The following is a 17,599-nucleotide window of genomic DNA, read 5'->3' as shown; positions in this document are numbered from 1 at the left end:
GTTCTACTGTTATCGGAACTGGGATATTTTCTATTTCTCATTTGCATATGGAGACCACCTGTTACTACATCCTGTTTTCCTTTCAACCAAATTACTACATTAAAAATTCATCATTATCTCTCTCTCACCCCACTTCAGTCATATACTTATAATGTACTTTGAACCAAATTAGACCAGAGACATTTTAGTGATTGTTTCCTGGTCAGTGTACTCATGATTTAGCTTTTCACACTGAAATACTTGAACTGTACTGTATTTTTTTGAAGATATGTGTAGTTGATTTTAAACACTATTTCAGGTGAAGTGAAGTGTCTTATGCAGCAACTTTTGCGTGCAGTTGCCCATTTACATGACAATTGGATATTGCACCGTGATCTCAAGACATCTAATCTACTACTGAGCCATAAGGGGATACTGAAGGTTGGCGATTTTGGCTTGGCTCGTGAATATGGTTCTCCGCTGAAACCGTATACTCCAGTAGTTGTAACACTTTGGTATCGAGCACCAGAACTACTTCTGTGTACAAAGGTTAGTACATCTGTGCTGTGTAATGACTTATACATAACACAAATGTTGTAGACTGCTCTCATCATAATTATGAACTACATGTGGGCATACAGAAACACAAAAAATGTATTCCCAATACACCAGAAGAAAGGGTGACACAGCAGTATGTAAGAACTGAAAGAGAAATATAGAGTGTAGCAAGGGGAAACAGAATGCTTGCAAAGTAGACTGAACATGGTATAGGATTTATATGTTTATTGACCATATATCATTTACGTAGAAGACTATGACTTAATTTGGATTGGTTGACATGTACAAAGACATTTCTTGTCCTGGTCCCTAACTACAAACACAAAATGTAGTTATTAGCACTTCTTTGCAACAGAATCAAGTTGTAATTTCAGAACTAACTCCCCACAGATAAGGTACTAGGCATGACTTCTGAATTAACAGAAAACGAAAATGTTCACAAACCTAGACCAACAAGCAGTCATTTCCAACAAGCATTATTAGAACTGTAAATACTGAGATGCAAATGTCAATTAACAAATAAGGCAATTCTTATTGTTCAAACACGACTAACCAGCAGTATTGTTAAACCCTCATCATTCCCTGGAGACTCGCTAAAAAAGAATGGACCAATGATCCAATTGTGCACAAGTTTGCACCACACATTGGCTTTTCCTATTTCTCTTTATTTTGTGTGTAACATGAGGATTCTTTGGTTCCCATGTACAAAAGTTATCACGGTTCAGTTTTCTGGAGCATGAAATGTTAGTTCATCGGAGAAAAAAATCGTTTTCCATAATCTCATTGTTTGCATCAGTCATGGCTTGTATATCCACTTCAAACTGTCTGTAGGAATGGTCTCCAGCCATCCTCTACCACTAACATAGCCAAATCCAAAATAACATGCCAGCTCTTTGAAGATATGGTATAAGGCCAGGGAGGAGGAGGAGGAGGAGGAGAAATGTATTCCTTGAGAGGCAATCACAATCACGTACTTATGATTTAGGCTCCTCACAAAGACTGAAATACCATCTCCTCATTGTAGCTGTTGGGCATTTTCACTGAGCAAGGTGGCGCAGTGGTTAGCACACTGGACTCACATTCGGGAGGACGACGGTTCAAACCCTTGTCTGGCCATCTTATATTTAGGTTTTCCCTGATTTCCCTAAACCGCTTCAGGCAAATGACAGGATAGTTCCCGTGAAAGGGCATGGCTTGTGCTTGTGCTCCATCTCTAATGACCTCGTTGTGGACTGAACGTTAAACACTAATCTCCTCCTCCTCCTCCTCCTCCTCCTTTAACAATTGCAAATCAGGTGAATGGTTTGTGGTCTTTTATTAAATAGTATATTGGGTGAAGCACAAACTATGACTCCTTTGATGGAACACCATCAGAAGTGTTTGTTTGCTTGTGCAGCTTCCTTTATAGTTTGAAAAGGAGTGGTGTTATAGCACAGCAGTTATTACATTATTATTATTATTATTATTATTATTAAAAAATTTCCCTATTCCTTTATTAGTAAAATCATCTGTTCTGGCATAGTAAGTGGAAAATGTTAAGTGTTATCTCTCAACAAATGATACAGAAACACCATACTAGTTTGTGGACAGTACAAACAATAATCAGATTGCCTTGCTGTGGATTGAGTAGGAACCACATTCTCAGCATAAAAATCTTGAGCTCTTATAGTTGTGTACATGTAAGAAGGCAGCTGCATTCCTCACAGAGAAGGATGGAAATAACTTTGCGGCATGACTAGTGTGGGCCATTTGTGTGCACAGCCAACTGGCAAAGCTGTGGTACGCACCACATCAGGCCACTGTTTCTGCTTCTTACACTACCTAGAAAAATTTACTCACTTGGAAAACTATAACTATCACTATCACTTTAATGAAAAATGTGTCGTGTTCATTTTATGCCACCCATAATTAACATTACAGTAGCTAAATACCCTCACCACAGTCCTTTGAAATAATTGAAAACATGTAGACCTTAGGAGTCAGCTGTGTATTGGTGGTAAAGTTTGGTAATGGTCTAAGGGAGCTGCACATACTCATCGTCCTGAGTATGGTTGTTGGAATGTAACATCGCTGTTTTGTAGCTGAACCGAACAAAGATGATGTGTTACCTTCCAAACAATCTGTCACCTTGCTGCTATCAGTGATAATATTATGTTAATTATTTTCTTGTGCACTCGCATCACTTCAAATTCCTTGATGTAGTGGACATGCTATGCAGAGCCACCAATTCTTGCCGTGTGACTTTGTCATCTTCTGCAGAGGGTCAAGGGCTGGAAGAGATCTTCAAACTATTTGAGCTACTGAATGAAGCAAACGTCTTTCAATAACTCACGTATATTTAATTTTCAGTGTATTTTAGCATTTCCCACAGTGGGTGTGCAAATCTCTTGTGAATTTGTAGAGCAGAACATCATCTCCACAACAGAATGGAATGGAATGATATTATTCTCTTAAGCTTCTTTCAACTGTTTTTGGGTGTTATCATTGCCAGCAGTGCTTCTCGTGCTGTGCCTTCCAAAACACCGCCATGATGCTGCCACAGCAGATGGGGACACTCAGTCGCCATCGTGCTTTGCTCACACTTCTCCCATCATATCTGCACATGAATCAAATCAGAGTGTGCACAGCGGGACATTTTCCACTTAAATTCTATATAAACAGTGTTTTTACACAACCATCTTTCATAGGCTTGAGAGGCAGAAATGTAATGTTACTCTGCATGAACAACATGTCACACAACAGATACCCCCTGCTAAGATGAAAGAAGTTACGTAATACAACTTACTTAACTAATTACATGCGTTTTATTATCTTTAACTTTCTGTTAAATTGTTGTTACTACTAAACTTAAGGTCTTATAAGACCAAACTCTTTTTTTTTTTCCTTTCGTACAATAAAAACGTGTCTGATCATATTTCTTATATCAGTTGTTTCAATAAGTATTAGTAGAATTCAATAAGAATTAAGATGTTCATTATCTAAGGTCATTTTGCCCACTTTTACCAAAATAAAATTAGTATCTTGTTATTGGTTAACCTCATTCCTTTCAAGGTAAATCTCGCGCCATTTCTCTTCCTAGAAGTGCTGCAAGCCCACGTAAAGGGTGGCTTACACATCCCTAAAATAAATCTTCAGTATCCATTTAATGTTCAATTCTAATGAAGTGAAGATTGGGTTTAATATGCAGCAACCCCATAGTGTCTGCAAGAGAATTGTTCAATTTGAAGCTTATGCTTTGTTGCTGAACCAGTGAATACATTTAACTCTAAATTTTCTGCTGCAGCAGATGAAAACAAATGTGCACCAAATAACATTTCTTAAGTTATGTAAAACATAAACTTTTGTATTTCTTTTCATTTAAGAACCCATAAATAATAAGACTAACTTCACCTCGGGTAATGATTACAATAATGAAAAAGTATAAATCTCAATAATCAACTTATAAAGTAAACAAGACTTTCTTGTTCTTGCATGGATTATGTGAGTAACACCACTTCAGCAATGATTCTATGTGCAGTCAATAGAAGGTAACATAACCACCACAGTAGTTAGGAAATAGATATACATTAATTTTACCTCTGCTCTTCCATTGAATAGTGCTCCTCCTCTAAGTATATACTTCTTATCTCCATACTGTAAGACTCTTTCCTTCTCATCCCATCCAGGAAGCTTCACCTGGCCTGGGGTTCTGGGCGACTTTTCCGAACTGTCCCGATTTCCTGAAGCTTACCAGTGCTTTCCATTCATCCCTTCTGCCAGGGGGAGCCACTGGCTCCAAAAGCTTGACATTTCTATAGATTTATATGAGTTTTCTCCTGCCACTGCTTGATGAGTAGGTTTTTTACCCATCCAATTAATTTTAAAAAAAAGTTGATGATGATTGTTGATTTACATTTATTGCTTTTTATTATGTTTAATTGCGGAACCCCTACTTAAATCAAACTAATCTGTGTGTAAAAAAAATAAAAAAGAAGAAAAAAGAACAAAGAAACCAACTGCTACTGCATAATTTTAGGCTCTAAACTGCATCTCAGGAGAATGATGGTGTACGCAGTACACCATGCAAGCAATAAAGGAACAAAAAGAGGCACGACTACCCAAGGGTTAACAATAATCTGTCAACCTCAACATTCAGCTGCGTGGTAGCTTTTCCCAGTATTTTGTTGTTTGTTGCCCATTGTTTTCTTTTCTGATTTTCAAATGAGTGAAGCAATTAAACCTGGTAAATCACGGATTTCGATTACGACTCTCCCAACACCAGAAGGGATCAGCGATCCCCTTGTCAGTGTATCAGTTGATATTTTTAAAAATATTGGGAATCTGGTATATCAATATTTAAGAAAATATCATTATTGGGTCTCAGTACATCAACAGAAAAATATCGATGTACTGTCCTATAAAAATATTGGCTGCACATTATAAATATACTGCCGGTTATAGAGCTGTATATTTTGGTATTGATTTATTATTAGATATTCTGTACATCAACAAGCTAGTATCCTGTGCGTATCCCCCTTAGAGCAAGAATTGAAAGAAAAATGATGTTCGTTCACGCTTGGCAATCACCACTTTGCTAACATGTGTAACTGCATGTAAATGGCACAATAAAAGGTACATGATGGGTCCATCATTCGGTTTCATCACTATCAGATTTGTCCGGAACACTTCATGTCGACTTCCTTTTTTTTCCGTTTTTGCAAACTTAGTGACGTAGTTGTAGTGTCAAAATTACGTGGTGAAGTTAAATGTTGCAGTTTCTGTTAGCGCTCATTAAGTCAGCATTTCCTCTCACACGTCACTGTCCACTGTAAAGACCAATCTTGTTATTTATATTTTTGTTCATCATTTACGGCAACTGGCTTTGAAGAATGCCGATGTGAAGAAATAGAACACTAGTTGTGTGTGAAGAAATAGAACACTAGTTGTGCTATTTTTACACATTCAGAATCTTGTTATTTCATTCACACTGCCACTGCCCAGTGCAAGCGGACTTCTTCTGTGTGTTTCACACAGACAAAGAAATTGCTTGGACATGATGAAAGCTCACAAAGTAAGACTCCTTCACACAGTGAAAGTAAAATTGTTGTACTACAATTTCAAAAGAACCACTTCAAATATTTACCAAAAATTGAAATGTAAAATAAAAATATTGACATTCGATATTGATAAAAATATTGACATTCGATATTGCTGTTTCAATATCAATATATTGGGAAAAGAAATATCACCAATATATATCAGTATTTTTTGGAGAAAAAATGTGTATATTGATATGGTATCAACAGCCCTAGTGTAGGTTGCTGCCCTGTGAGAAGGAAATGGGCCTTGTTTTCCTGCACAAATCCTTCCCCTCTGGTGGTCAAAACTACTTTTGCAGTCCACCACTACATAGTATACGGTGCACTATAGCAATTGGGAAACAATACTGTCACCTATTTCGATCACGCTGGAATTCTTCCCCTAAAAATCGAACAGTGTTTCTTTTGGTTCTACTTATAAGCTAAGTGCCTTGTTAGTTCTATCCACAGCATTCTCAAGCATGGACCCCACAGCTATTAATTCCCACAAAAGATCGAAATTAATGTTGTGCAGGTTTTTAATTACAGCCAAATGAAGAAAACAAAAGGCCATTTCAGAAAAAAAAGCTTTTGAAGTTTTCACAGTAGCAAATGTTCCATTCAAAAAGTTCACAATCAGCATCCTTTTTTAAAAAGAAAGTTCAAAGCACTAAGGATTTGTCTTCACTCACGTAACAATGATGACCTTTTACATTTGTGTGTCTAATCATAAAAGTGTCCACTGCTCGTGGTCTCGCGGTAATGTTCTTGTTTCCCAAGCACGGGGTCCCTGGTTCGAATCGTAGTGGGGTCAGGGATTTTCACCTGTCCTGAGATGACTGGGTGTTGGTGTGTCCTCTTCATCATCATCATTCATCCCCATTACGGTTGGAGGAATATAACGGCAAACGACCTCCATTAAGATGTTGCCTAGTGAGGCGGTGCGGGTCTCTTGCATTGTTCCCCTACACTCTGTCAAGAAGCATGAGACTTCATTCCCATTCCAATCATAAAAGAAGAGAGAAAAATGAAAGATGTAAATTTTGTTCAAAAATAGATGCTACATGTTCTGATCCTAATAATAAATGTTCTTTCAGTGCTATGTGTTGTACTTCATTGATAGCCCTGCTTTCAGATTTTGACTTCATTGCCATTACAGTGTAACAATATCTTTTAAAACAGATTGCTTTTCACCCCACACAGGAGATGCTGAGAAGCGGACTGGCACATTTAAAAGTAGTTCAAACTTTATCAGATGTAGAAAAATGGAGACACACACACACACACACACACACACACGGCTTTCTACTTTTAAATGTGCCTCTGTCACTCAACACCTCCTTGATGTGGTAAGTAGCAGTCTATCCTCACTACTTTCTGTTGTCCTGAAAAAGCAATAACAGTAATTCATTGCAATTAGATGTTTTTAGTCTGTAAATTACTTCTTGTTGTTGTTGTTCAATGTGCAGTATTTACTGTTTTCAAAACACCTGAAACAAATAATTCTGTTTTTGATTTGTATAGGAATACTCAACGCCTGTCGATATGTGGTCAGTGGGCTGTATATTTGGTGAATTCTTGTCAATGGAAGCACTTTTTCCAGGGAAGACTGAAGTAGATCAGTTAAACAGGATATTCAAGGTGATCATGTTTTTTTAAATTTTACTGTAATGTACTTGGTGAGAAATGTGGAAATTGCTGCTATCTATTTCAGAATATAAAACGAATGTATTTTGGGATATAATTGATTTTCAAGCAAGAAGCTTTCTTGTTTACCATTCAGAAACTGGTTCAGCATGAAGATGTATTGCACCCATGCTCTTATAGGGAAACGATTTTCAGCTATATATAAAAGAGCCTGAGGGGATCATATAACTGCCCTTTGTTATCTAATCAGCTCCATAAATGTGATCACTAAAAGCTTATTAAGTGACTTTATTGGGCAGTCAGTCTGTTATTGGCTAATAAAATAAACCAGATGATGATGTGTAAAACCAAAGAATATGTTGTAGACAGCATACGGGACTGAGAACGCTATTGAAATACCAGTGGGCTGGGCCCTAGTGTTCAGTAAAAGTAAGAGGTGATCAAAGGCTGAAAGACAAGGCACGGGAGATGTTTCTCGACAAAGTGGTAGTGGTAAGATGTATGTGACAGGTCTTCAGTCTGCATCTATTGCAGGGATGCGAGCCGAGATCTCCTATGCCTTGTCTCACCAGACATTTATCATCCCCCACATACTCACAGTCCAGCCAAAAAGGAGCACTTCTCACCCAGGACTGGAGTCATTGAGTCACGTTCGGTGCCAAGATTTTGACTATCTCCTATCCTGCCCTGTAATAAAAATATCCTACCCACTATCCTCCCACAGTGGTAATCTGCCACCGAGCCCACCTACACGATATCCTTGTACGTCCCTAATTCAACTCTGCTCACAACCCCTTGTTTCATATCCCTGCAATGGACCCACATGCAAGACTTGCCCCATAAATCTTGCTACCACCACCTACTCCAGTCCTATCACTGGCATCTCCTACCCCACCAAAGGCAGGGGTATGTTTGAAAGCAGCCATGTGATCTACCAACTTAGCTGCCAACACTATGCTGCGGATTCTTCCAACCAATACCAGATTTTCTGAATTGCATAGCTGGGAAGTCTCCCTACAGCTTCTGTGTTCCTGTAACGTCTTCAACCTCAACCTCTGCTGGTCCCTGTCCTCCACCTGCCTATCTACTTCCTTGCTCCCATTACACTACACTAATGATTTCTGTCCCACCAGTGCACTTACAGGTTCTTTCCTCTCCTCTATTCCTAAATCTCCCCCCCGCCCCCTCCTCCCTACCACAGCCTTCCTGTGCTGCATCTAGCAGCCACATCCTGTCCCCACCATATCCCTGCACACTCTCACAGGCAGCACTAGCATCTGTCTCCACTCCTACCCTGCTATTCTTCCCCATCCCCACTTCATGCTGCCTCCTCTTCATCCACCCCCCCCCCCCCTCCCCACCACCACTCACCCAACACATTGCTCACATCAGATGCAGTTTCAGTCAGGCCTTAACACCCAGAGGCAGCAGCCGTGTGTGTGTGTTACTTCTGAGGAAGGGCTTTGTCCAAAAGCTCAAATATTTCTAAGAGTCTTTTCATTGTTTGTGCCTGTGACTCAATGCCTCCTCTACGTAGTGAGTAGCAATCTATCCTTTCTGTGTTTTGTTATTCCATTTTGGACTTGCCATTGTTTATAACGATATTAATATTTTTCTGTATCTTTTACGAGGTCTGTTCAAAAAATTTCGGAACATTCATAATTTCACGCCGATGGTGTTTTGGAGCGAAATGCCGTTGGCATCCCTGCACAAGCCTGTGTTTAATTTATAATTGCCGGAAGTTTCATGTTGTATGTCTGTTGGTTATTGTTCAGTGCTATTTTGAGTAGAACATTGTATTGAACAATTTGCGAATTTCAAGGTGGCAGTGTTAGAGGAGAAATGCGTCTACATTAAATTTCGCACGAAACTCAAGAAAACCTTTACGGAGACACACCAAATGATGCAGGAAGCCTACAGTGATGAGTGCTAAAGCTGTACTTGATGTTACAAATGGTTCACACAGCTTAAAAAAGGTGGATGGAAGTTGAAGACAATCCTCATTCAGGATGCCCTTCAACATCTACTGATGACGCTGATGCCAAGCAAAGACTGACTGTCTGAGAGATCGCAGAGGAACGTAACATTTCAGTTGAATCGTGTCATGAAATATGTACAAAGCATCTTGGAATGCACCGTGTTGTCACCATATTTGTCCTATGGCTCATGAGTCAAGACCAGAAAGACCTTTGCCTTGTAATCTGTGAAGAGCTTTTGGATCACGCAAATGAGAATGAGGTGTTCCTTAAGAGAATAATAACTGGTGATGACACGTGGGTCTATGGTTATGGTTATGAGACCAAGGTTTAGCCTTCACAGTGGGTTGGGAAAGGTTCTCCAAGACCAAAAGAAGCTTGTCAGGCCAGGTCAAACATCAAAACCATGCTGATAGTCAAATAAAACTATGAGGGATTAGGTCGTCATGAATTCTCTACCACACGGCCAAACTGTTAATCGATAGTACTATCAGGACGTGTTTAGACACCTGCGAGAAAATGTGAGAAGGAAACAGCCTGAAATGTTGTGAGAAAATTCATGGTTCTTGCATCATGATAATGCACCCCCACATTCATCCCTGTTGGTGCGTGACTATTGCAGCAAAAATGAAATCACTGTGCTGCCTCATCCTCTGTACTCTTCAGATCTGGCCCCTGCAGACTTTTTTTTTTATTTCCAAAGTTGAAAACTCTGTTGAAAGGACAAATATTTGCAATTGTAGACAGGATAAAAGAAAATTCGCAGATAATGCTTTGCGTGATCCAGAAGTAGAAATGGCATCAGGGGCAGTGTATCAATTATGGAGGAGATTATTTGGAAGGAGACAATGCACAATAAGTAAAAGGTAAGTGCAGAAATATTTTATGGGCTAAATTCTTGGTCTTTTTTGAACAGACCTTGTATTTTTAACACCGACAATATTTTCTCCTGTTGAGTTTCATAACTGTTAGTGGTCAGTCTTGTGGTGGCTGTCTATTGTGGGTGGTAATGTATTGAGTATATTTTGGTTCCTTGACAATCAGTTGATTGCTGTGCACTCTGATTACCTCACAAAGTGGTGTATGGTACCAGTTGTATTAGAGCTATCATATTTGTTACATCTTGAGTCTTCACCTATGTGATTTCCCTCCTCTTTTCAGTGATCTGGAGATGATTGTTCAGCAGCTGCAACAGTGAACTATTGTTGATCGCAAGTCTCTCTAACTGATTGTGTCAGACTCTCTTAATAGAATTAATATTCTTATAGTAACATTATTATTATTCCTTTCTAGGATCTGGGCACTCCAAATGAGAAAATTTGGCCTGGTTACAGTAAGCTTCCTGCTGTTCAGAAGATGACATTTGCTGAATATCCTGTAAATCAGCTGCGCAACAGGTTTGGTGCTATGATTACTGATGTTGGTATGGACCTTATGAACAGGTGCGTTCTTATTTGCAAGTTCTTCTCATCATTGTCTGGTTAATACTAAACTAGATGGCACTAGTGTTGACATTATTTATCATTATTAGATGCTTTTCCTACTTGGACCTACTAAAGTGATTGTTAGATGTGCAACAGTTTGTTAAAATCAGATTTTTTGGTATTTGACAACAAAGGGTCATCATTCAATAAATTTATAAAACTTAAACCAAGTAACTTATGCAGTGAATGCTAGAAATTGTCAGTGTTTTCTTTCTTTCCATGTAGCAACAGCCTCTATTAAAGATGCAAGAAATAATGTGTACTGCATTCACAAATACAAGCATTATGTAGCCCTTTGTTTGACAGTGATTAGTCCAGTGTACCAACCTTCATTAATTTTATCGTGCTATTTCAAATTTTTTAATGAGTTGCTTTGTGTTGTCCCATCCAAGCAAATACATCTTATAAATGTTACAGATTTTTCAGTCATTTTCACTGTTGATACACTTTTCAAGTTTTCTTTGGTTTTCTGCAATGTCCCTAAACTGTTTAAGGCAAGTGTTGAGGTGGTTATTTTGAATGGACATGGCTCATTTCTTTGTCCATACTTTTTTGACAATAGTTTGTGTTCTATCTATAATGACCTCATTGTCAATGGGGCATTAACACCAATCTTCCTTCTTTCAAGAGGACCGAACAAGTCAGGTGTCATATATCTATGTTCATTAACTCCAAATGTTCTATTTATATTCATTTTATTAGTCATTAGATCTCTTATTAAATTGTCACTGATAGTAAAGATTTTTTCTATAAGTAATTTGTTTCAGTCATTATTGTTTATTCACTTTATTGTTTATTCACTCAAATGTTCTTTTTCTTCCACTCTTTCTCTTCTTCTACTCTGTAGGAATTAGCATGGGTTTCGAAAAAGACGGTCGTGTGAAACCCAGCTCGCGCTATTCGTCCATAAGACTCAGAGGGCCATAGACACGAGTTCACAGGTAGATGCCGTGTTTCTTGACTTCCGCAAGGCGTTCGATACAGTTCCCCAAAGTCATTTAATGAATAAAGTAAGAGCATATGGACTATCAGACGAATTGTGTGATTGGATTGAATAGTTCCTAGATAACAGAACGCAGCATGTCATTCTCAATGGAGAGAAGTCTTCCGAAGTAAGAGTGATTTCATGTGTGCTGCAGGGGAGTGTCATAGGACCGTTGCTATTCACAATATACATAAATGACCTTGTTGATGACGTCATAAGTTCACTGAGGCATTTTGCAGATGATGCTGTGGTGTATCGAGAGGTTGTAACAATGGACAATTGTACTGAAAAGCAGGAGGATCTGCAACGAATTGCCGCATGGTGCAGGAAATGGCAATTGAATCTCATTGTAGACAAGTGTAATGTGCTGTGAATACATAGAAAGATAGATCCCTTATCATTTAGCTACAAAATAGCAGGTCAGCAACTGGAAGCAGTTAATTCCATAAATTATCTGGGAATACACATTAGGAGTGAGTTAAAATGGAATGATCATATAAAGTTGATCGTCTGTAAAGTAGATGCCAGACTGAGATTCATTGGAAGAATCCTAAGGAAATGCAATCCGAAAACAAAGGAAGTAGGTTACAGTACACTTGTTCGCCCACTGCTTGAATACTGCTCAGCAGTGTGGGATCCGTACCAGATAGGGTTGATAGAAGAGATAGAGAAGATCCAACGGAGAGCAGCTCACTTCGTTACAGGAACATGTAGTAATCGCGAAAGTGTTATGGAGATGATAGATAAACTCCAGTGGAAGACTCTGCAGTAGAGATGCTCTGTAGCTCGATACGGGCTTTTGTTAAAGTTTTGAGAAAATACTTTCACCGAAGAGTCAAGCAGTATATTGCTCCCTTCTACGTATATCTCGCGAAGAGACCATGAGGATAAAATGAGGGAGATTAGAGCCCACACAGAAGCATACCAACAATCCTTCTTTCCACGAACAATACGAGACGAATAGAAGGGAAAACCGATAGTGGTACTCAAGGTACCCTCCGCCACACACCGTCAGGTGGCTTGCGGAGTATGGATGTAGATGTAGATTTGTGCAACTACTTATTGATTGATAGGTATCTATGTTCACAGTGCAGAAAGCTTTCAGTTCATTCGGGAAGGGGGGGGGGGGGGGGGCTCCAAATTCATATTCTTGACGAAAAAGACCTTATTTCACAAAGCACCTAGCATCCCTATAGGATTTTGAACATTTTTTAACAAATTCTAAGTTGATTTCTCAATGAATCATAAGTTCATTTTTGAATGCGTGGATAGTGTACGTGATGTCTCTGCCAGGGGAATCCCCGTCGCATATAGAAATAAACTTTCCTGCAGACAAAAGGGGATGGGGCTACATGAGCTAAGCGGAACAAAGCCGAACGGGTGATTGCCAGTCACTGTTTATATGGTTGACTGGGATTGCGTTGTTATAATTACTAGCGAAATCCATAGGTTGAGACTACCAGAGAGGAAATAAATGAGTAACAGGAATAAGAGGTTAGAAAGATTATGTATTATCTTCTCGGTGTATCCAAGAAAATGAAATTTTGACAGAAAAGTTTTGGCCAGAAGTGTTCTTGTTCTTCCGGTTCCAAATAATCCCATCCAATACTAATTGCGAGTTTGTTTTAAAGAGGGACAGGATGTCAAACCGGCCGACTGGGAGCGGGAGAGGCACCACAGGACATTTTAATTTCCACTATCTTGAATATAGTTTGATGACATCCATTACAAAATATTACACATTTGAATTTGACAGAGCGAAATACAGTGACGTACAATAGAAAAATGTTGTGTGAAGAGGCGTGGCACTGCACTTTGACACACTGAAGACCAACTATCAAGTCTTACATTTCCTCAAACATGTGTGTTTTATGTATCGGACTGTTCAGAAAGATGTGCCCTGCAATATGAACATTTTTTGAAAAGTCGATTTTTTAAACTTTTGGTATTCTATCTCAAACCCTTTGTGGCATCTTTCTCAAACACTTTGAGCGGGGTACGCAAATATCGTAGATGCAGGGCAAATGCGCAGAGCAGTCCAGGTTGTTGTGGGGAGGTTGGTATTCTCCACGTGACCCGTGTTTACGTTTAGTGATTTTTCCATTTCCTCTTCGTTTACTACTCTCATGTCAAATGAAAACAAAATGTATTTCTGTGACTGGGAGCTATCAAGTGAAATAAAATACATTCACATAACTACAGAAGGCTACTATTTGTTATTAGTTTCAGACTATTCTATTTCTGCCTTTCTGACAGTCAAACATTAATCGCATTGCAGAAAAATGAAGTTATTTTTGTCAGTTTGCTAAAGAAATTTGGCTTTTATTAATCTTTTCCGCTGAGGCAGTCAATTTATTTGAAATTAAGTGTTTAATTCCACATTATTGGCTGGCTTTAATTGTTGCTGAATTTCAAGTGCACGTTAACATCTTCTAGCACGTTTGGCATTATGCCATAATAAAGAACTAAATATGAGATAATACAGTACTGCTACTCCAAAAAAATTTACATTCGAATCTAGACATGCAAATGTGCACTTTAAGCCGAATTATGCATTTCAGTATGGTTCACAAAATTCGGGTGCTCTTGGAGTATCCTCTTAAGTCTTGTTTCCTTTATGACATAATGTAATATCTTTTAATGTTTTACACACACGAACAATCGGGCTTCCTGCATCATCGTAGCTGCGCAAGTGCAGTGACGCCTGTTTTCTGTCGCTCTCTGGCAACTGCTAAAACGAACCTATTTCCAACAGGTCGCGAGAAAATATTGCGGATGATTGTTTGAAAAGCATTACTTTCAAAGTAAATTTCCTTTTACACAAGATGATCTATGTGCGAGAAGGTACAATGCATTTCTTAAATCACAGAGCATTTGACTCTCATTTAAAAAAAAAAAAAACAACTCTTTGAGGACGACCTTTTAAAATAATTTCGAGCCCAGAAGCTCGGACATTTCACATTTGTGTAATGTATCTTAGCAACACTATGTATATTAATTTAAACCATTAACGTTTCCTATTTGTGTTCACGCTATTTAACAGTGATGTTCCTATTGGCTGACTACATCACGTGTCCTATGCTCTGAATATCCGCTGTCGTCGGCTGGCGAGATCACGTGGCATGAGCTATGACTGGTTTAGAAAAGCGCATCGCAATCTCGATTTCAGTGCTTCGGAAAGTAACATGCGGTGTTTGGTGGAATTCGAATTTATACTTTCGTAACGTGAAAATATGGTGTACATGTTGCTGCACATCAGACATATTTCCAAAACATGATTTTCCTCTGAATTTCGTTTCCTAAAGCGCCGGGAAATTCTATGCCGGTGTATGAAACCATAACCATTCAAAGGATTGATAAGTTTTACAGTTTCGAGGAATAGTATATTGTCACTTAACATGGAAAATGTGTATTTTCACACAGGAGAAAGTTTATTTTTTACTGGGAAATCCGGGAAAAATCAAGGAATTTTTTTTCCTTGTCTACACAGTCTCAGCATAGCATGCTTAGATGTTTTGAGTGGGCACTGTTTATCAAGAGTACTGCACTGTGGAATGGTAGCTTATGAACTGAATGGCAAAGTGTTGCTATTGATTTTGATTAGAACTATAACATCCATCACTTAATCTCTTGTCATTTGATTATTTTTGTGGCTTTGCCTAGTTTGTGCAGTAATATGGGTATAAGTTGCTGTGCACAACCTGATATGAATTTGGGTAGTTTGTTTGAAGATATCCTTGTGACCTGCAATTCATTAATGACATATAACTGTGTGTTGCAGCTATTTAACATCCATAATTTTGGACAGAACCTCAGATGAATGAAAATATATGGTTTCTAGTTACCAGACTGCACACTGATACCATAGGTTAACTCATGAACTACTTAAATTTATATTAAATTACAAAATCATCTCCTTCCATGTAATCTTCATGCATTGGTGATGTATCTGTCTCACTGCTCTTTACATTCAGTATATTTCTTTTCTATGTAAATGTACTTGATGCTTCCCGTTAAAGCTTTTCACCTGATGCCTCTTGTTCTCATTCAGTGCATCCATAAGCCATGTTTCTTGTTTCTCATTTGATTGTGTATCATTGTACTTTAATTATTTCTGTTTTAGCTACCATTTTAAGCTAATTTATTCTCTGTCTTATTGTTAGTGTCAACTTTCATATGCTTGTCTACTTCAAGCCAGTATTAAAATGCAAATATCAATGAACTGATAATGTAATTCCTTGCTGTACAGCTTATTCACAAAGTGGAATGGAGTTTATAGCCATACAGTTTATCTTATAATTGAGAGTTTAAATATTTGAAACACTGATATATTAATAACACAATGGTTGTGTTACAGGTTTCTAACATATGATCCAGCACAACGCATCACCGCCGAAGCAGCCTTAAACCATGATTACTTTAAGGAGGCACCTTTACCTATTGACCCTGCTATGTTTCCAACATGGCCAGCAAAGAGTGAGCTTGGACATCGCAAAGCAGCTGCTGCTTCCCCTAAACCACCACCTGGTGGTCATGAATATAAGCAACTAGTACGTTATGTTAAACTGAGATGATACATAAATTAATTGAAAGTGTTCTATCTGCATTGAAAGATGCAGCTCGGAATACATTTTGTAAATGTTTTTTCCCGTAGCTGTCATATTGATTTAGCTCTCAAGATTGCCATTAATAATGTATTCAGGATGAAATGAATTTTTAGTTTTGCAAAGAGTAGCAACAAAACAAATATACCTTCTGATAACTATTAATATAGTCACATTTTTTGTACATCAGTGTACGTGCATTTCTTCTGCCACCGCACATTTTCTTGATGTGTGAAATATAAATTAAGAGTGGAAACAGCAATTTGAGAGAGAACCTAATATAAAATTCCAAGAAAAAAAAATATTTTTGCATAGACCTTTATGTCTGGTCCTCAAACCACTCGGTATGTTTTTTTTTTATTTTTCATCAGAGAAAGGCATATTAGTCAGCGTATAAACATGCAAATTTGCATGCACGTGCACACACATCCTGCTAACTTTCATAATTATTTCACTTCTTTACCACATAATTCATAAATGCTTTACACTACGGAAAGTGTTTTAGTAAGTATGAACATACCTCACTCAGCAAGATACTTATAATTTAGACCATCTTAATGTTTCCCCCCCGACAGTTTTGAAAATGTTATTCACTGACAAAATTTTCAGACAGAAAAATAAATTAAGAACCAAATGTCAACAAAAAACTGCAGAATAGCACATAAAATGCTGAAAAATGTAAGAGTAAAGCAAAAATAAATTAAAAGTGCCTTGCATGAGTTAGAATTTCCATAGCAATAATTTTTGTTAAGCGCATATATGAAAAAAGGAAGAGTACCCAAAAATTTATTACTCTCTCCTAAGTTAAATCATTTATTGGCAGTTACAGACCTTTCATTGTAGCTTTACGTGCTATGCCCTTGAGTTCAGTTTTCACATAGAAGCTTGCACTTCTCATTTTATAATACTAATTATTAGTATCGCCATTCAGCCATGTCTAAAAGTCACCAGAGCTAGTGTTTGTTTTCTTGTTTATTTTAATAGTTTTAGTACTGTAGATTTATGCTGCCAGGAGCACCACAGTCAGGTAACTTGAACATTGTAATGATAGAAAACAGGGCTCCTTTTTGTCTTTTTTCTAGTGCTTCCACTTGCATTTTAATAGTAGGATGGACAGGGAGGGTGCGTGGATGCAGGAGCTGGCTGCAGTTCACAAACAGCTGAAGCCGCTGTTAGCCACCTGCAGTTGGCTTCTTTGGGGTGTGGGTATGATGGAGAAACTGGTATGTTGCATGGGATACCTCAAGTTTCACTTGTTTGGTCCACAGGCTTAATTGCTAGGCACCTTTTTATGGATCCTGATGCGGGA

General features: G+C 38.2%; 1 protein-coding gene across 7 annotated transcripts in view; it reads left to right on the top strand.

Annotated features, from left to right (window-relative positions):
- LOC126175951 (cyclin-dependent kinase 11B) overlaps window positions 1-17,599 on the top strand; it is a 134,632-nt gene that overhangs the window by 101,941 nt on the left and 15,092 nt on the right. For all 7 annotated transcript variants that reach the window (XR_007535627.1, XM_049923037.1, XM_049923036.1 and 4 more), the window contains 4 exons: window positions 299-528; window positions 7,119-7,235; window positions 10,511-10,659; window positions 16,044-16,236. Coding sequence is in view for 6 of the 7 variants with exons in the window: in XM_049923037.1 (XP_049778994.1) it covers window positions 299-528; window positions 7,119-7,235; window positions 10,511-10,659; window positions 16,044-16,236 (689 nt within the window). In the remaining variant the exon portion in view is untranslated. The remainder of the gene's footprint in view (window positions 1-298; window positions 529-7,118; window positions 7,236-10,510; window positions 10,660-16,043; window positions 16,237-17,599) is intronic.

This window comes from Schistocerca cancellata, chromosome 3 (assembly GCF_023864275.1).
Source record: "Schistocerca cancellata isolate TAMUIC-IGC-003103 chromosome 3, iqSchCanc2.1, whole genome shotgun sequence".
Lineage (NCBI taxonomy): Eukaryota > Metazoa > Arthropoda > Insecta > Orthoptera > Acrididae > Schistocerca > Schistocerca cancellata.
The sequence above is the reverse complement of the archived record's forward strand: the minus strand, read 5'-3'. Positions and strand labels throughout refer to the sequence as shown.